The sequence below is a fragment of the Carettochelys insculpta genome, chromosome 4 (genome assembly GCF_033958435.1).
Source record: "Carettochelys insculpta isolate YL-2023 chromosome 4, ASM3395843v1, whole genome shotgun sequence".
NCBI lineage: Eukaryota > Metazoa > Chordata > Testudines > Carettochelyidae > Carettochelys > Carettochelys insculpta.
The window spans coordinates 29568704-29589049 of record NC_134140.1 but is presented as its reverse complement, the minus strand read 5'-3'; the positions used below and the strand labels follow the sequence as shown (position 1 = coordinate 29589049).

General features: G+C 43.6%; 1 protein-coding gene across 2 annotated transcripts in view; it reads left to right on the top strand.

Annotated features, from left to right (window-relative positions):
* The first annotated feature begins 577 nt into the window (after positions 1 to 577).
* The window catches only part of FBXL5 (F-box and leucine rich repeat protein 5), a 56499-nt gene continuing 36730 nt past the window's right edge, over positions 578 to 20346 (top strand). For both annotated transcript variants that reach the window (XM_074992516.1, XM_074992515.1), the window contains exons 1-3: positions 578 to 736; positions 13802 to 14017; positions 19605 to 19700. In XM_074992516.1, coding sequence (XP_074848617.1) covers positions 653 to 736; positions 13802 to 14017; positions 19605 to 19700 — 396 coding nt within the window. In that variant the 5' untranslated portion in view covers positions 578 to 652. The remainder of the gene's footprint in view (positions 737 to 13801; positions 14018 to 19604; positions 19701 to 20346) is intronic.

Genomic DNA, 20346 nt, shown 5'->3' with positions numbered 1-20346 from the left:
TATTACACCTAATTCAGTAATGCAACTTCTAAGCTTTCAAGCAGTTGATGGACACTTTGCAGCATAAGGGCCTATCCCACTGATGAAAGAAGAGGCCTCAGACAGTATGAAAAGGAGAACTGGATTCTGCCAGGACCAGCTGCAACTCCCCCTGAGTAGGTCCCCCCCACTTCAGGCGTGAGCGTTTAATACGCTGGGCTCCTGCGCCTGATTCTGCCCAAAGTCAGGGGCGCATAAGCTCTGGACGGCAGCTGAGTTATCTGCGCTGCCCTCAAGGTCAGCCGCACCTATTAGCACACGCGGACTAGAGGGCCGGATGTTTCCCTTCGAAAGGCGCGCGGGGCCCTTCCCGGGCCTCGTGCACCGGCCGTGGGTCCAGGGCGGGCGACAGCCGCCGCAGCAAGGAGTGCGATGGAATGAAGACCAATGACGCGGGACCGCCTGCAACAAAATTGCAGGCGACAGATCGCGCATGCGCGTGGGCTGGACGGCGCTACCACCACCGTTGCGGCAAACCGCCGTTCAGTAGGCCCCTGTCACGTGACGGAGGGCAAGGGTTGCTCCCCGAGCGGCCTCGGCGGGTGGCGCGTGCGCAAAGCGGTTGTCGGTGGTGCGGAGCGCTCTGGGCACGGCGAGTCTCTATGGGGAGAACATGGCTCCCTTCCCCGACGAGGTGGATGTCTTCACGGCTCCGCACTGGCGGATGAAGCAGCTGGTCGGACTCTACTGCGACAAGGTAGCGGGCGGGATGAGCGGGAGCGGGGTGGGACCTACCCGCCCCCAGGGAAGGAATTACTGAGTGCGCAGTTGCCCCGCCCCTCCCCCCGGCACAGGGCAGGGACATGCGGCCCGCGCGGGCGGCCGAGCGTCTCGCTACGGCCCGGTGTTCGCACGGCAACTTCTGCTTGTCCCAGCCTAGAAGTAACTGCGTTTGTTTCCTGCCCGCCGTCCTTCTTCTCATGCCCCGGGCAGCCGGGGCGCCCGCGCACCGCCCCCCCCCCCCCAGCTCTCCTTCCTGGCAGCCAGGGCCGGGCCGTCCCGCCCACTGGAGGGCGGTGGCAGCAGCAGCAGCCGCCGCTTTCTCTCCCTAAAATAAAAACCGCAAGAAGTCCTGTGGCACCTTATAGACTAACAGATATTTTGGACCATAAGCTTTCGTAGGCAAAGACCCGAGGCCCACAAAAGCTTATGCTCCAAAATATTTGTTAGTCTATAAGGTGCCACAGGACTTCTTGTTTTTGCAGATACAGGCTAATACGGCTACTCCTCTGAGACGTCTCCCCAATACGCATCCCCTCCCGCCCCCCAAAACAGCAGTAGCAAAAATCTCCCGACAAGGCTCTGCTGATTTTTCCCAGCCAGGAAGAACATGCACTCTGATTTTATATGGTTGAAGCCGTATCCGTAGGTGGTTCCACTTTGGAATTGGAGCTGTATTGCCTCGGTGTGCTGTGCAGGTATTGATGTAGCATGCCGAAATCCCCAGCGGGATTGACATGTCTGTGAGGGGAATTTTATCAACATAAGAAGGCTCAATATTTACCTAGAAAAGCTTCCAGTTTAATAAATGCAAGGTCTGTGAACTTGTTCTGTCTGCCATGGCAGTGTGGTGGGTGGAGCAGCTGCTGACCTGGCTTGTGTCTGATGTTGACTTTACTCATTTGAAGTTGCAACACTGCATTGACGACTGCTTTACAAATAAGTTAAATAGTTTTAGTGTTACTTTTCTGTGTAAATAATTCCTGCAGTTTCCACAGCCATTTTATGTAGGCACAATTGATCTGCCTGTTGTGAGAGGCTAGATAGGGTGATCTGTACTGTTGCAGGTACAGGCAGTGTGGAGGGATCTGAAACAATCTATAATTGCTAAGAAAAAGTTTTAGAACTCTGTACTGTAAATCATAGGCTTTAATTACTGCTGTTTTTGGCATTAACACTTGTTTGTATTGGTCTTTGAATCCTCACACACTTTTATGGGTTTTTTTTAAGCATTTCCAGTTTTTGCCAAATTAGTCTGACAATCCTAAAGTAGGAGTTGCGAGATCGTGCTTGGGGTGGGAAGCAAAGCAAAGACTGTTGGCCCCCAGGCATGTGCAGTGCACAGAGATGTTAATGGCCCTAGCAGTCCGCTGCTTTGAGTGGTGTGTGGGTGGCGCAGCCAGGAGGGAGTGTGATCTTGGGGATCATAATGGCTCACAAGCTAAATGAGTCAATGTGATGTTGCATAAAAGCAAACATAATTCTGGGATGCATCAACAGGAGTATTCTAAGCAAGACACAAGATTTTTTTCCCATCTACTCTGCAGTAATTAGTTGGAGTACGGTTGCCAGTTCTGGGCACCACATTTCAGGAAGGCTGCGGAGAAATTGGAGAAAGTCCAGAGAAGAGCAACAAAAATGGTTTAAGGCCTAGAAAACATGACCTGTGAGGGATGATTTGAAAAACATGGGCTTGTTGAGTTTGGAAAAGAGAAGACTGAGAGGGGGCGTGATAACCTGATAGCTTTCAAGTATCTGACAGGGTATTAAAAAGAGGAGGGAGAGAAGTTGTTCTCTTAACCTTTGATGACAGGGACAAGAATCAATGGGCTTGAATTGCATCAACGGAGGTTGAGGCTGAACATTTGGAAAAACTTTGTAACTGTCAGGCCGTGTCTACACTAGCCCCAAACTTCGAAATGGCCATGCAAATGGCCATTTCCAAGTTTACTAATGAAGCGCTGACATATATATTCAGCGCCTCATTAGCATGCGGGCAGTCGTGGCACTTCGACATTGACGCGGCTCGCCGACGCGCAGCTCATCCAGACGGGGCTCCTTTTCGAAAGGACCCCACCTACTTCGAAGTCCCCTTATTCCTATGAGCAGATGGGAATAAGGGGACTTCGAAGTAGGCGGGATCCTTTCGAAAAGGAGCACCGTCTGGATGAGCCGCGCGTTGGCGAGCCCTGTCAATTTCGAAGTGCTGTGGCTGCCTGCATGCTAATGAGGCGCTGAATATGTATATCAGCACTTCATTAGTAAACTTGGAAATGGCCATTTGCATGGCCATTTCAAAGTTTGGGGCTAGTGTAGACATAGCCTCAGTGGTTTACTGCTGGAATAAATTGGCTAGGGAGATTGTGGAATCTCCATCATTGGAGCGATGTAAGAGCACATTAGATGGACATCTTTCAGGGAGGATCTGAAGGTGCTTGATCCTAGCTTGAGTGTGGGGAACTGGACTGGATAACCTTTTGAGATCTCTTCCAGTTCTAGTATTATATGACTGTCAGCATTGCCCTGACTCCAACTTGACCCCCACAACTGTAAAAATGCAGTTAGAAACAGGAAAAAGCTTAACTAAAGATTGTATAGAACTTACATAAAAATAATCAATATTAGAAAAAATAAAAATGAAGTTTGCTGAGACTAGTTTAAAATGCTATTCATAATTGCTTGTTAGTTGTATCCAATCTGTATCTGTCTATAATGACTATAATAAATGCTTACTGGTTTTGTTGAGCTTTTTTAAAATCATGCTAAGGTTTCTGAGCCAACAGACATAGCCAAAGCAGCTTAAAGCCATTCTTTCTCAATCATTGGCAATATAGTTATTTACTAAGGGTATGTCTACACTTTTCGGTGTTTATCGACAGGGCTGTGTCAGCACAGTTTTGTTGCTGAAAGTCAGTGTGTGAATTGTGTGAATGATGTTTGTTGGCACTTTTGTTGACAAATTACTTCCACCTCCAAGAAGGGGGTTTTGGTTTGACAGCAAAGCACTCCTGCGGACAGAGCAGCATTACACTTTCACATAAGCACCCATGAACAACAGCACTTTTGTTGCGCAAGTGCAAGTTTAGGTATACCCTCAGGCCATGTCTACATGAGCGGCTTTCCTGGCAAAACTGGACTTTTGTCGAAAAAACTCGTGGAATGTCTACACACAAAATGTGTGTTGTCAACAAAACCCAGTGCATCTACCCTTCAGGTATAACGGCTCTCTTGACAGTGTTGTGTTGACAAAACAGCCTTGTAGATGCTCTGGGGCCCTATTGCGGACAGACAGGGTTTCCAGTTCACTGGACAGCCATGTTTGCACAGTTTCCTGTCAGGCATTCTGTCAAGAGAGGGTGGTTCCGTCAAGAGAGGGCTGGGCACTCTGGCTGCTCTCTGTCGACACAGCAGGTTACTCGTTTCATCTGCTTTTGTGTGTAGACTCCCAATCTGTCAACCGAGGTCCTGTTGGGAAATCTCTTTCGACAGTGACATCTGTTGACAGAGGCTTCCTGTGTAGACGTAGCCTAAGGTTCAGTTACGGGGCTGGTCAGATGTACCAGTGCAAATCTACTGAGAGCAAATCTGTGGCACTCCATGAGTATTAATTGGGGCATAATTTGGTCTATTGATAGCTTTAAGATGGCATGTGAAAAGGAAGGAACCCAAACCTAAATTTCAAGTTCCAGGATGTTTGTGTATCATCTGGTTAGTTCAGATGCAAAAAGATTTTTCTTCTTAAAACTGCTTCATATGAAAATTAAGATTTAAAAAAAAAAAAAGAGTGTTTTTGTGATGCAATCTTTAGTCACTTTTCACAATTCAGCTTCAGTTCACAATTCTTTTCAGGAAAAAAAAAACTTATAGAAGAAATAAAGTAATCCCCTTTATACTGCCCCACTCTGTATTTTTACTGTTTTACCTCCTGAACTGATCAAATAAGTATCAGCAGATCACCTGTCTGTGCTCAGCACATTTATCACCTGATGGCCTGCTTCAGCACTCGTTATAATTTCATGGCACACCTAATATATGTAACCCGATATATATACCCTCCTCATCATTGAGGGTAAGTCCTGGAGAAACAGGCTTCCGGTAGTGCAGGGATGAGCAAACTTTTAACGTCTGGCCCCACTTTTTGTCCTTGCAAATAGCAGGGCCCCTCCAACTGTCTAACATGATCCAAACCGACTGAAATTTTGGTTATGTTCTTATGCAATAAAACCCATTATCCCTTTCAGGTATGTAGGATGTAGAATGTAAAAATATTAATTATTAATATAGCCACCACGCCTTTTGAGCACTTGAAAGGCTAAAGGTGTGCAATTTACAACAGTCCTAGCAAGATCAATAATTAGAATATATATAGAATATTACGTGTCAAGACAGTACAATTAAGAAAATAATTCTAATAGGATCTCTTGAAAAGTTACCATCTGGGACCGTGCTTGAAGCCACACAGCGTTAATTATTATTAATCGGTATATAAATGTGAGTGCAGACATAAAAACAGTAATATATTTCAACATTTTTAACAAGATGGATGAGCCTGAGACCCAGCAGCCAATCATGCTGCGCCACCCTTACGAAATTCCCCTCTCCCCGAAAGGGCTCACCCACCACTTTGCGCACCCATGTAGAAGTTGCTTATGTTATCTGATCTGACCTCTGTCTGTACATGTGAAAGGTCAGGTATTACGTGTAATTCCATCTTTGAAAAAAAAAATGGATATTTATTTGGCCTCCATCACTGTATCTGAATGCCTAGTAGATACTTACGTGGTCCTCATTATTCTCGTATCTTATTATATTCATTACCAGCTATAATGCTGTAGTGTCCAGTACGCTTCCCATTTGCCACATGTAGCGAATAGGAAACTGAAGTGTGGTGAATGGAGCGCCCTCCACCTGCTCCACGTTCTTGGTGGGACAAGCATGTGGCAGCACTGATGGAGGCAGCTCCTGTGGCTCGCTTCATGGCTCCAGGCACGGCCCCAGGTGGCAACTTTTCTTGAGATCCTGTTAGGATTATTTTCTTAATTATATTGTCTTGACATGTAACGTTCTATATATAGTCTCATTCTTGATCTTGCTAGGACTGTTTGTAAATTGCACCCCTTTCAAGTGCTAAAAAGGTGCAGTGGCTGTATCATAAGGAGAAACATATCAGTTTTCTTACAAAAGAAAGTTTGTGTGCAAAGGGTTTTCTTTTCTTCTGATTTTTAGTGTTTGGATTTTGCCTGTCTTTTTCCAACCTTATCCTGAGATTTTTGTCTTTGATATCTACATGAAGTAGATCTCTTTCTGTTGACTGGTCTGAAGAAACACAAAGTTTTCATAGGGGTTTTGTTTCTGTTGTGTATTATGTTTCTGAACTGAATAAACTGGGGGTATGTCCTAAATTCCCCCTCTGGAGCATGGCTGCATAGAAGGCCGATGAGCGCTGCACATCCTCCCATAGTGCCTCTGCCCCATTCCAGCTCCAGCCTGGACCTGTTGAAGCTGTGGAAGAAGTGCACCTCCCATGGCTCTAACCTGGCCTTGGCCCAGGCCTGCTGTGGCTATGGGAGATGCTCTCTGGACCTGCCAAGACCGTGGGAGAGGTGCCTCTCCCAAGACCAGCTGCTCTGTGAGGGGAGAGATTGCTGGGGGAAGTCTTCTCTTGTTGTTGCAGTCCCAGGGCAGTCTGCAGCCCAAGCCCCTCCTCCTGGCCCTGTCATAGAATCATAGGGCTGGAAGGGACCTCAGGAGGTCATCTAGTCCAGCCCCCTGCTTCAAGCAGGATCAACCCCCACTAAGTCATCCCAGCCAAGACAGAGAGGATCACTGGTGCGCGCGCGCGCGCGCACACACACACACACACACACACACACACACACACACACACACACACACACACACACACACACACACACACACACACACACACACACACACACACACACAAAAAACCCCACCCCAGTGAAAACACACATCTAAAGGACTAAAACTTAATCTAGCAAGATCCACGCTGTGCTCTTACGCATATCTCCTTCCCAGCTTTATTTCCCAAACCTTTGCCTCAGCCCTGAGCCCCCTTCCATATTGTGAACCCCTTGGCCTAACCCCCACCTCAAAAATTAATTCTGCACAATTAATTCATTTTTCCCCATTTTCTATGGGGAAAATTAGAGGGAGCATAGGCATAAGTTTACCAGCCAGGTAAATGGACTCATATGAGTGGACATGGAGGACCCTAAAAAATAGCAGTGTGAGGGTTGGGGCTGGAATCCAGGGACTCTGAGGCTCGGTGCTCTGAAGTCTTTGCAAAGGGCAAAAAGTAATATTGTATGTCTACCTCATGGCCATAGTAAAAAGTTCTGAGACTACCCTGGATTGAAATAAATACTGAAAGGGAAGGGGAGATGGATCCCTCTGTTTCCTAATCTCAGAATCATTCTAAAGAGAAGGGATTTTTAGGAGCTCACATCTCAGTTGTATTTGTATTTGGGGAGCCACCATGTAATAATATAGAATAAATTTGCATGTCTGTGGTATACGTATTTGTCCATAATGGGTGCATCTAAATTCTGCCTTTTAAAATGGTTAGGAGAAGAAGTTCAGTTTTATCATGTTGACTATTTCTGTTGAAGTTAGGTAAGCTTCTAGTAAGTGACAGAATTATTGCACTAATTTGGATAGTACAGCTTGTAACATATGGTAGGCTAGGCTGACCTGGAGTGGCATAACTGCTTAGTAGCAACTCAGTGTGTTTGCCAAGAAAGTGACGGTATGGCACAAAAACATAAGAATGGCCATACTGGGTCAGAACAAAGGTCCACTAGCCCAAAATCCTGTCACCTGACAGTGCCCATTGCCAGATGCCCCAGAGGGAGTGACCAGAACAGGTAATTATCAAGTGACAGAGGCTAGGGTCACCATTCCTGCCCATGCTGGCTAATAGCCACCGATGGGCCTATCTTCCATTAATGTACCTAGTTCTTTTTTGAGCCCTGTAAAGTCCTGGTGTTTACATCCTCTGTCAAGAAGTTCCACAGGCGTAGTATGTACCGTGTGAAGAAAAACTTCCTTTTGTTAGTTTTAAACCATTAATTTCATTTGGTGACCCCTAGTTCTTATGTTAAGGGAACTAATAAATAACTTTTCCTTCTTCACTTTTTTCACACGTCATGATTTTATAGATCTCTATCATCTCCCCCCTTAGTCTGCTCTTTTCTAAATTGAAAAGTCCTAGTCTCTTTAATCTCTCTTCATATGGCACCCATTCCAAACCCCTAATCATTTTTGTTGCTAACTCATATACCACTTTTATAGAATTTGAGTTGCCTTGTACATTAGGAAGATTGCATACATAAATAACTTAGTTTAGATATAGCAGTATCATTGTTGTTGTTATATGTGTAGGCTCACCTATTTCCATTTCTCATGATTAAGTAAATTAAAATATTTCTCCTTCCAAGTCTTGATCTGGCTCACGAGGCCTGGGGTTCCCCACCCACTGCTCTGAGTCTGCAGATCCAGACCTGGACATGGGGATTCTCCATCCCTGTCTTACGTGCTTCAGTTCCTTCCCTTTTCTCACGTACTAACTACTCAAGGCAGTAGCAGTTCTTTCTGAAGTAGGTTCAGAAGATGAGGCTGATGAATACTCATCAGTGAGATCTGGGACAAATGTTAGGTGAAAGGCATAGATGGGCTTCCTGGCTGATGGGTAAGAGAAGTGTGTACAGTAAGTATTTCTGCCAGAAATGCTAGCCCAGAGTCCTGGATTACATCATATATTGGCTTCTGGCTAATAGATGACTAATGTCCACACTAGCTATTTGAAGGCAAAAGAATTTTTGCGTATTTGTACACTTGCAAGTTTTTTTTTTTTTGGGCAAAAGTTATATCAGTTTTATTATAATGCTTCAACTGAGTGGTGTTGTGTGTCTGCACTAGTTTCTTGTGTTGCTGGAGCACATGCATACTAGCAACTCCTGCAATGATTAAGAGCAGAGCACTGTGGTAGTTATCCCACTATGCAACTGGCTGCAGGGCGCTTTGGGAAGCGCTTGCAATGCCTCATGGGGCAGGTAAAGTGTAGCATGATTCAGGTTTCTGAATTCCATTGAAAGCTACTTTTTGACTAAAGTGTGTGTGGGGAAGGTGCGATAGCAAGTGTTGCAGCGGGTGGGGAGACTGTGTTGTGGGAGACTAAGTGTGTGGGTATGTTGTCTTGTAAATTCAGAGAGTCCAGTAAGCAACCAGTCCTGAGATGAAAACAAAAAAGCAGTTCAGTAGTGCTACTTGACTGCTTTTTTGTTTTGATAGTATATAGACTAACACGGCTCTCTCTTTGTTACTAGTCCTGAGATGTAATGGAGGATCCCAACCTTAACCCTGCCCTCCCTCCCTGGCACTGTTGAGCAACCTCTTTTGCTATCGAGTGCGTATATCCACCCCCCACATCCCAGTCTGCCTGCTTCTGTTCTTATTGTGGGAGACAACAGGAACATTCCACATTCAATGATTTGTTTTGTGAAGGGAACTAAGTAGCACAGCATGTTTCCCGCTGTCAGAATGGCCCTTTGAAAGGACAGGGACACATGCCTGCGGGGCTAAGTCCAAAACAATTAGCAGAGTGGTTGCTGTCTCCAGACCTTGGGAGACACCTCCAGAGGCCGGTTACAGCAGGGGTGAGCAAACTTTTTGTCAGGCCCCACTTTTCATCCCTGCAATTAGCAGTACCTTCAACCTGTCTAATGTGATGAAAACCAACAAATCCCCACCCTTGCTCTGGCTTATTTATACCTGGCCCTGCAGATTTCCAAGACCAGCATCTGATGAAGTGAGTCTGTGCTCACGAAAGCTCATGCTCAGAACTTTTCTGTTAATCTATAAGGTGCCACAGGACCCTTCATTGCTGCAACAAAATTTCAGTTATGTTCATATGGAGGAGAAAACCCTTTCAGCATATGTAAGTAGGTATGCATGCATGCATCTGACGAAGCAGGTTTTTGCCGACGAAAGCTTATGCTCCAAATATCTGTTAGTCTATAAGATGCCACAGTACGACCTGTTGTTTATGTAGAATTTAAAAACATCATTAATAAGTATATAAATGTGAATACACATACATAAAACAGTAATATATTTTAACATTTTTAATGAGATGGATGAGCCTGTGACCCAGCAGCTGATAGTGCTGTGCCTCCATTATGAAATTTTATACCCCTCACTTTGCATATGCCTGAGTTACAGTGGTAAAAACCATTAAGGTGACTCTTGTAGGGGTGGTTTTATTATGGAATTGCAACAAGGAGTTTTGGCACATAGAGTTTGACTTTTCATTGTGAGTGATGACTCTGCGGTTTCATCAATAGAAATTGACTTTTGGTGAAAAAAAACTTGCCTGTGTTGTCTTCAGTTGCTTCAAGCGGTAGGTGGGCTTAGATACTCCTAGTCTTTCTTATGTCCTCCTGGCTGGTGGGCAGATCTACCCATTTGTCAGCTTTTATGTTTCTATGTGGAAAGTATCTCCCTTGAATAACGACATTGTCTCTGGAACTATTTGTAGTTTTTATTGGAAAGAGCACTGTGTGTGCATTGACAGTTTTTGTTGCTTCCTATGAGATTTTGAATAGTAGCAGTGATACAAGCCAGTCATGTAGTTTCACTGTGCAGTTGGGCAAAATTGAAAAAAACTTTTACAACATTTTACACTATTTTTTAAAACTAGAACATGCAGTTTTATTAAATGAAAACTTAAACTGAAAAAAGATGGATTAGTTTCCACAGTTTACTAGGGAAAGCTTTCTACTCACCACTGTCCTCCTCAGCTCCTCTCCTTTTTCTTATTTAGGATAACAGTTGTCTAAAAGAAATAAATGTATTTCTTGCATCCAGGATCTGGTGACATTAAACGTTAAAATAAAAATGAAAATGTCCTGAATTCTTTATAGTACCACTTTCATTAGAAGTAACAGAGAGATAGCCATGTTAGTCTATATACTATCAAAACAAAAAAGCAGTCCAGTAGCACTTTAAAGACTAAAAAATAATTTATTAGGTGATGAGCTTTCGTGGGACAGACCCACTTCTTTAAAGACTAACAAAATAATTTATTAGGTGACACTTCAAAGTGCTACTAGACTGTGGTTTTTTTTACATTAGAAGGTCTTTGTCAAAATTAGGAAGACTGTAAATGTTCATTTCCAGATTACACAGGATTTGTACTTTTTATTTTTCTTATTAAATATAATTTTGAATTTACTAGCTTTCTCTTTTGTTAAAACTAAAAATGGTTGGTTCAAGGGGATTTATCTATATTTATACTTATTCATATAAACAATTTTAAGGTGTTGAGGTAGAAATCTGAATTACTTAATATTGCATAATAAGAGTGCAGTGTGTGTGTGTGTCTGTCACAACATTAGATGCTTGCTTTCAGGCTGAGTACTCCTCATATTATTTCTGCAATATTAGTAGTTTAGTTTAATAATACAGCTTGTCATCAGAGGTTTGTAACCTTTCTAAATATGGGTTTAGATCGGGGTGGGGATCCTCCGGCCCATCACTTAATTTCAGTCAGCCTGCAGCCAGTTGTACTATGGGCTGAAAGCCCCTTCGTGTCCTTATAGGCCCTAGAACAGGGGAGATCCAGGAAGCTCACTGTGCTGCCCTGGTTTCCAGCGATGCCTTAGCAGCCTTCATTGGCTGGGAATTGTAGCCATTATTGGGAGCTGCAGGGTTGAAGTCTGTTGGTACAGGCAGAGCCACTTGGTCCCTCCATCTAGGGGCTGGAGATGGTGGCTGCTCCCAGGAGCAGCATTGGGCCAGGGCAGGTAGGGAGCCTGCCTTGGCCCTGCTGTATTGGTGGGCGCTACTTCAGGTAATTGCTACCTGGTTGGGGTGAAACTTCCACCCCAACCTTCTGCCCTGGTTGGAACCCTTTCCTACACCCCCCTCCCTCTTTTGACCCCATTCCTGTATTCCAAACACTTTGGCCCTATCCTGGAACCACCATTTGAGCCCTCACCCCCTCATGCACTCTAGTGCACCCTGAAACTTTCCTTTCTGACCCTATCCTGAGCCTTTCTCCCTCCTTGGCAGGGAGGAGGGCACAGAACAGGGTGGGCTTGGAGAAGGGTACACACACACCCCACTCCCCATAGGCTGCAGGGACTTGCATGCCGGACGCCATTCATGGGTGAGGGATTGTGGAAGTGCTTGGTCTGTAAATGGCCCAAGGACCTCAAGTTTGAAACACCAATCGTAAATTGAAGGTAAATGTAATAAACTTCCATAAGCGGCAGACCAGAGACCAGGAGGTTGCAGGATATTGAACTATTCTGGTGAATAAATAGGTATACCTAACAATGCATAAAACTAAAGAAAAACAAAATTAGATCATAAGAAACAAACAAATGTATGCAGAATACTTTATTTACCAGCAAAGGTAGTATTGTACACTGTAAATGCACACTGTATTTGCTGTTTTTAGTTGTATGTACTCTCACTATACTGTACTTATGGAAAATATAATTAACATTTACTTATGGTTAAAATTCTGGTTATTTGAGAGTTCTGGATAATAGAATGCCAGTTATGAAAGCGTTCACTGTATAGCAGTTAGCTAAGCTTTAAGATGTATCTGTTCTAAAATATAGTACCATATCAAGAACTCTATGTACAGTAAAATTCTTTTAAACTGGCATGTCCGGGACCAGACAAGAGCTGGATTACAAAATTTTCTGGATTATTGGATGTCACCACCCTGTGCTCCTGCAGCTTCACCACCCCCGAGCCCAGCTGCAGCTCACCACGTCCGCGCTGTTCCCACTTCGTAAAGTGACCAGCTGTCTCATATTGGGCAGGACAATCCTGTATTTGGGACGCCAAAAAGGCATCCCTGCTTATTTTTTAAAAGGGACGAATTGCCCCATATTTAGGCCCTCGGGCTGGAGCTCTGAATTGGGAGTGCCCATGGCTGCTGCTCCACTGGGGCTCCCGTGCGGGCATGTCTGCAGCTGTTGCTTTCCCAGAGCCTGGAGTGCCTGCTGCCGCCACCCCACCATCCCCCTGAAGCCCACTCACCCCAACCCGCCACCCAATCCCACCCCTGACTTACTTGGGTTTGGAGCCCTGTGCAGTGCTCCAGGTACCGGGAGCTGGAGCCCCACGTGTGTGTTGAAGCCAGAGCCCTGCATGTGGACGGGGGTTTGTGGGGGGAGTGAGCTGGGCCCATGGGGGGGGTGTTCAGCTGGGTAGGGGAGGGGTTGGATCCCCACATAGGCTGAGCCAGCTGCGAGGCAAGGGGTGAGCTGGGGCCACTTGGGGGTTGGGTCTGGGTCCACAGGGGTTGGGACTGAGGCATGCAGGAGGGGTTCGGGTGTGGGGCTTGGAGGGGAGCCCGAGGCATGCTCTGGGAAGCTGGGGGAAGGGCCTCTTGGCCTGCCTAACTGCTCACAGCTGGCAGGCTGACAGCCCAGCAGCTTCACATTGTGCGAAACTTGTGTTAAGGTGAGTGTTGCACAACGTGAAGTCATGTAAAGCGGGGGATCGCTGTATGCCTGACCTTTGCTGGATTATCTCTCTAAGTGGGACTATTTTTGCCAGATGCTGGACCATCAGGATTTCTGGATCATTGGTGACTGGTTTAAAGGAATTTAACTGTAATTGTTTCATAAATGCTTATCTTGAATCTGTGATTTACAAGTTGAGATTGAAGGATGGCATTTTCAGAAATGCTCAGCTTTGGCTTAACTTTGTTCTTATTGAATTCAGTAGTTGACTTCAGTGAAAGGAGATTTAGGCCAATAATGAGTGTTTTTGGTAATCCCAGACTTTTCTATGGAAAAAGGACTATGGTTCAGCTTCTTTAATTTAGGTGTATCGGTATCATATTATGTAATTGGTTATTTTCCCATTGAATTTAGAAAGACAGACTACATGAACGAGAAATGGGAGGCGTATACACTTGCTTTTGGATGTAACTTGACTTGAAAGAATTAAAAAAAAAAAAAATCCAGAGGGAAATTTTAGCCTTTTTTTCTTCTAGCTTTCCAAGACCAACTTCTCCAACAACAATGATTTTCGGGCTCTTCTGCAATCGCTGTATGCCACGTTCAAGGAATTTAAAATGCATGAGCAGATTGAAAATGAATACATCATTGGCTTACTTCAGCAGCGCAGTCGGACTGTGTATAATGTGCACTCAGACAACAAGCTCTCAGAGATGCTTAGTCTCTTTGAGAAAGGACTGAAGAATGTGAAGGTACGTTGTCCAAAAAAAAGGCTAAAAGGTACTTTTCTAGCCTTTAGTTGTGTAATAAGGGAAGCTTGCCAAAATTAGTCATAAGTCTACTTCTGCTTTTTCTTCATTTATTTGATGAGAAACTTCAAAAAAAAGGATTGGATTATACTTGGGCTGCCTTAGCATGTTACTGCAGGTTGAACCTCTCTAGTCCAGTACCCTCAGGATCTGACTGGTGCTGAGCGAGAGAATTTGACGGGTGACGGGACGTCCATATGGTCTAGCAGCATTACTAGCACTTTTAATGCTTACTGGGCTCTTAGAAGACATTTGGGAGCTAAATAACAGGACAGACCACTGAGAACCAAGCCTGGTGGCTGTTAATAGATTTTATGGGACCATAGGAAACTTAGTCACGCCTGTGATAAATGGTCGTCCGGCTAACTAAAATCATGCTGGACCCTGGAGGTTGCCAAACGAGAGTGCCAGTCCAGAGAGGTTCAACTTGTACAACAACTTCTTAGTCTCAGTAAGCAGAAGCTTCAGTGAAACTCTTATCATTAGCATACCTTGTAAATGAATCTTTTCTTTGTCTGTCTCTCTCTGATTTTTTCTGTCTATAACTTGAATATAAATTGTGAAGATTGTTAGAATTATAGAAGAAGATATCTATGTTTTAGAGAGAGAAGAGATTAAAATGCTACAAAGCAAAAAAAACTGCTATTGACACAATATTTTTATCAAGAGAGTAGTTATTCCAGCGGAAAGCCTAGAATAATCTCCAGCCTTTTTTAAGCATAAAATGACTTTTTGAATTTAAGTTCAATCTAGGATCTACCTCAGACTCAAATATTTTTGCCCCACTTCTTTTGCCCCTTCCCTGAATCCACACCCCCTGTTCCACCTCTTCTCTGAGGCTTCGTCCTGCTCACTCCACTCTCTCCCCACCCCTCTATCCTTATTCACTTTCACTAGGAGCAGGGTTTGAGGTGCACAGGGATAGGCTCTGATCTTGGGCTGTGTATTTTGGAGTGTGGGAGGGGGCTCTGTGATTATCTTGGAATATTGGGTTGGGATGTAGGATTGGTTCAGGCTGTGGGAGGGAGTTTGGATGCCAGGTGGCTCAGGGCTTGGGCAAGAGGCTGGGGTATATGATGGAGTTCAGGGGTGAGGAGAGTGGCTCAGGTTGTGGGCTCTAGCTGGGCAGTGCTTAACATCACACGGCTCCCGGATGGTGTCACAGTGGGTCTAAGGCAGGCACACTCTCACCCTGGCCCTGCACCACTCCTAAAAGTGGCCAGCATGTCTGGCAGCGGCTCCTGTCCAGGAGAGGCAGATGGCTCTGCACCCTGTCCCGAGTCCGCTGGCACCACCCCTACACCTCCCATTGGCTGTGGTTCCTTGTTCCCAGACAATGGGAACTGTGGTATTGGTGGCTATGAACAAGGGCAGCATGTGTGCACACTCTGACGCTGCCCCTGATGCCCCAAGAGCCAGAGGGACCTGCCAGCTGCTTGCAGGAGTTGTGCAGGACCAGGGAAGGGGCTTAGTTGGCCTTAGCCCTGTTGTGCTCCTAGACTGTTTCCCTCTGATTTCCTAATGAGGCTGCAGAAATCAAGCCCTATTCCAGGAGACTCCTAATCAGTGTTCCACACATGGATGAAAGGGATGGATTTTGTTCTGTGGACCAATATCTACATGATGTGCAGATGTACACTACCAGTGGAAACCAAGAACCCAGATATATTTATTTTTCAAAAACTACCAAAGGGGTAATTACTCCAACCACAATAGGTATGCATTTTAGAACTTATTACCCAAATAATTAAATTTAAGCAGAAGACTGAAATAAAAATTATGAAATGCTTAGGCCAGTCAAAAACCTAAAATAATGCACTTGAAAGAAGTAGCAACAGCAACCCAACTGTGTGTTGGGTTGGGAGGTTAATGTGAAAGGCAGCTCATGTGATGACAGAGACCCCCAGTGCGCGAGAATGACAGATGCTCATTGCCCTTTAAATGTACTGAACACGGTCAGACAGAGGAGCAGCTACCAGCAGGGGGTCTCAATTCTGGGCCCTGTGATGTGTCCCCCATCTCCCCCCACTGCCTTTTCTGGAGATCATGAAAAGGGGACACCCTGACATCAGCATTTCCTTCTCTCCTTCCCAGTCTGTTGGTTGGTGACTGCTGGCCTAGAAGATTGTTAGTAATTACATAGGGGATGTTTTGGAGACTTTCTTTCTAATCACACAAAATTTAAAACTGTGCATCTAAAATAAATAAATCTTAAGTTTTATATTAGATATATACTTATACACTTCAGTTTTTGCTTACTCAGGCCATAATTTTTTTCACAGTATGCCCCAAAAGCCTGAATAATCTTGTTTTTCAAGATATACACGCTTCTTGTACAGAGGTATTTACATTTGTTATGGTCTTTTATTTCATGGGCTTGGCCCTCTAATCCATTTTTCCCAGAACTGCTACTGACATCCTAGTGCTGAGTAGCTGTGCATGATTGCCATCTTTTTGGTTTGTTTTCAGATCGACTTTTGACAAAATATATATATATTTTTACCCCAAATATGATATTTACTCTCTTATGCCCTTCCCATTCTTCTCCTTCACCCTACCTCCCTCCCTTTTTTTGGAATGAAAACTTTTGTCTCCCTGGATCATTTGAAATCCTGTCTGAAACTTGCCAGAGGAGATACACTGAAGTTATGTAAGAAATGTTAACTTAGCAGTTCTATCATGGTTACTAAATGTGGGTCTGGAAAACTTGGGCTCAGCAAAAGAAGTCAAGTAGACTACATTTTCCTCTCCTTTTATGTTTTTGTTGCTGCAGTGTCAAATAGGTGAGACCTCTGGAAATCTAAACAGTATTTCTAAGAGTCTCATACTGGGGGAACTTCTTGTCTGGTCCACTTCACATTTTGTAGAAATGGTTTCCTTTGGCCCAGCATGTAACCTGCCAGTTAGAAGGCCAGTATGAAGCCAGGATTGGGGAGAGTAGAACTGAGCTGACAACGGAAACGTAGAGCAGCCTGTCCTAAGCAACCCTTGTTGCTTGATAACGCTGTTGAAACCTTGTTTAATTTAAGGCTGGATTATCTCTAACTTCTGAGCTTTGGCCAGATAGGAAGTTGTATCGAGACATATGTAACCAAGGTGTTTCATATTAATGACTAGAACGGGGTGGTGGTGGGAAAATTTATTTATTTGGATTACTGGCAGGGGTCAAACTGACAGGTAAAATTATTTCAGATGAACCCAAACTGACTTTTTTGAATTTTCAATTCATCAAAAAGTGGGAAGACTTAATTTTAATGTAAAACAAAATATTTCATCTAAAATGAAATATTTTGTTTAAATTTTGAGTTATTTTTGTCCATTTTTTGTAAAAGCAAATATAATGAATGGGTAGATTCAGAAAGCAGAAAGGGAACTAGCCTCATTAAATTCAGGAACCTGGTGGTTATGGCACTTATGTGGATGTGGGAGCAGTATGTTTGAAACCCTGCTCTGAGGTAAAGAACTAGAACCCAGGTCTTTCACATTTCAGGTGAATTCTCTATGCATCAGGCTATTTGCTTTTCTGTAGTCAGTTTCTCTTGTGAAAGCAGTTCCACTTCATATCAATAAGTATTCATGATTTAGTCCAGAAAAAGAGAGAGAGCGGAAAAAAGACTGTGTAACCTGGTGGTTAGGACACTCCTCCAGAAGGAGGGTGGGCGACACCCAGATTTCAGTCCCTGCAACAGTGAATGTTTGTTTGTACAGAGTGCAATGGTTTCAACAGGGGATATTGAGAGAGGCATATTCAGACTATACTGGTGGTAGCGTGGGATCTTACTCACCTGGTATCTTATAAACATGGCTTCAAGTCCCCGGTAAAGGAAGGGAATTAAATCTGGGTCTCCCACATCCCAGACACATGACTTGACCATTTGGTGCAAGAGCACCACCACAGTTCTGTGAATCTAGTCTGACGTTTCTGAAACAGTTTTCTGAAATTGATGTTGTAAAGGAAAATAACCATTTAATAACCAATCCCTATCTTCTTGCTTCTTGGATAATGCCGTCAGTTTTTACTGGCTTGTCATGTAGAAAGCTAAACTAAAAGGTATTGTTAACTTGAATAGCTACATTTTTTGTAGATATTTGTTTTTTAAAAAAGTATAAAAATTAAAATTTGAGCATGTTTACACTCCTGCATTAGGTGGTTGTGTTTTTTGCTCTCTTCCCTCCCCCACCCGGTATATGGCTCCATGGCTACATTACTGGTATGGGCTATAATACACAGTACTGGAAATTTCTGAGTCCAGTTATTGGGCAGTGTAGTTCGACAGAGCAAGTATATTAGTATTGAAGATTTCATTTTCAATAGAGGAACAAAACTCACCCAGCTGACAGGAAAAAAAAAAAAGTCTTGGTGATGCAAGGTTGGCTTACTGTTCCTTTCTTGTACTATTGCAAAATTCACTGTCAAGAATTTCCTTCTGTCAGAATCTGGACAGAATCCAGGGCCAGATTTTTGTTACTGGAATACAGGAAGAGTAACAACATTCATAGGTGAGAGAGGTCAGTTAGCAAATAAGCCACAGTGTTGACAGTAAAGTGATGTTTCAAAATAAGCTTATTCCACATGGAACATTTTGTAATAAATTACGGTACAACCTTAGTGTTCTGGCCTCCCAGGGGAATGGAGATTGCTGGATAATCACATCTTCTGATATGTTGAGCTCTGGCCCCACTGATGCCAGTAGGGCGGCTGGGATGCTGGCTCCGTTGCTTCTGGGAGGGCAGCCCTCCTTCAGCCACCAGCCAAGCGACCCCATGGGCCATGGTGCTGGATAACAGAACTTGCTGGTTAGCCAAGTGCTGAATAACACTGCTTTTACTATATTAAGTTGTGATTTAACTGGGCCATTAGGTTAATTCATGTAGAATTTATATAATTAAAATGTAGAGCTAAGCTAGTATAATTTGTACAGAATTTCCCATTGAACACTCATTTTTTCAATTCAATTTAATTTTTGATTACTTTGTACTTTTTGATGTAGCTGTTGTAGATTGATGCCTACAGATTAGTGTTAATACTCATGTAAGGCTTGACATTATAGTAGAAGTCAGATAAATCATATATGGTAAACTAATTTATAATTGCAATGTCATGTTAATTTGACAGAATGTGCTTCATAATGTTGACTAATATAGTTTGTTTTATTTGTGCTGCTTTGTAGTATAAAGTACTATGGTGTTTTTTTTTAAAGTAAAGGTCTTGTTAATGAGAATATACAGAATTTCAGAGAAATATTACAGGATCCCTTCTTTGGGGTTTGTATGTTTGTAATTAGCTAGGCTCTGCTGTTTCTGATTAATGATACAATCTAAAATATGCGAACAGAAAAAATACATTAAAAATGTTCTAGTGCAAAAAGTGTCTGCTATGGTAAGAAATATGCAGTTTTGTATGTTATAAAAATTAACTCAGCTATTCCAAAAGTGACTGTATGTTGAGAACCATGGGAGACATTGATATACATTTCAATTCTTAAACTGTATAGAGAGCTTTCTTGGTTAAATCCCATTTTCTTTTCAGAATGAATATGAACAGCTAAACTATGCTAAGCAGCTGAAAGAGAGGTTGGAAGCCTTCACCAGGGATTTCCTTCCTCATATGAAAGAGGAGGAGGAGGTGGGTAGAAGTGTCTCTTAAAGCTAAAACAGGTTTCATATCTGAGTGTTTGGAACTTCAAGAGGTCTGTGTAAGCTTGAAAGCTTGTCTTTTTTTACCCATAGAAGTTGGTCCGATAAAGATTATTACCTCACTAATTTTGCCTCTTTACTGTTCATTAAATAATTTAATATTCCAAGTATGGCAAAAGTCAAGTGGTTTTTGCATGAATAACCTTTTGATAAGAGGTACAAGTTGAACCTCTGTAGTCTGACATGCTCTCATGCAGCAAAATCCATAATCGGGCATGAATTTGTTAGTTAGCTGAATGACCACTTATCATGGGCGTGGCCAAGTTTCCTGTGGTCCCATAAAGTTTGTTTACAGCCACCCATCCTGGCTCTCAGTGTTCTGTGCTTCTGTTTTGCTTTAATTTCCCCCTAAACGTCTTCTAAGAGCCCAGTAAGCATTGGCATTTTGATAACACTGCTAGAAAACATTGACCTCCTGTGATCTGGCAAATTCTCTCATTCGGCACCAACCAGGTCCCAAGGGTACTGAACTAGAGCAATTCAACCTGTATTTATAGTAAGTGAATTGTACAGGATTTCACCCTAATTTTGAATCAGAAATAAAGAATACATAGTATTTACTATGGAAGCTCAAG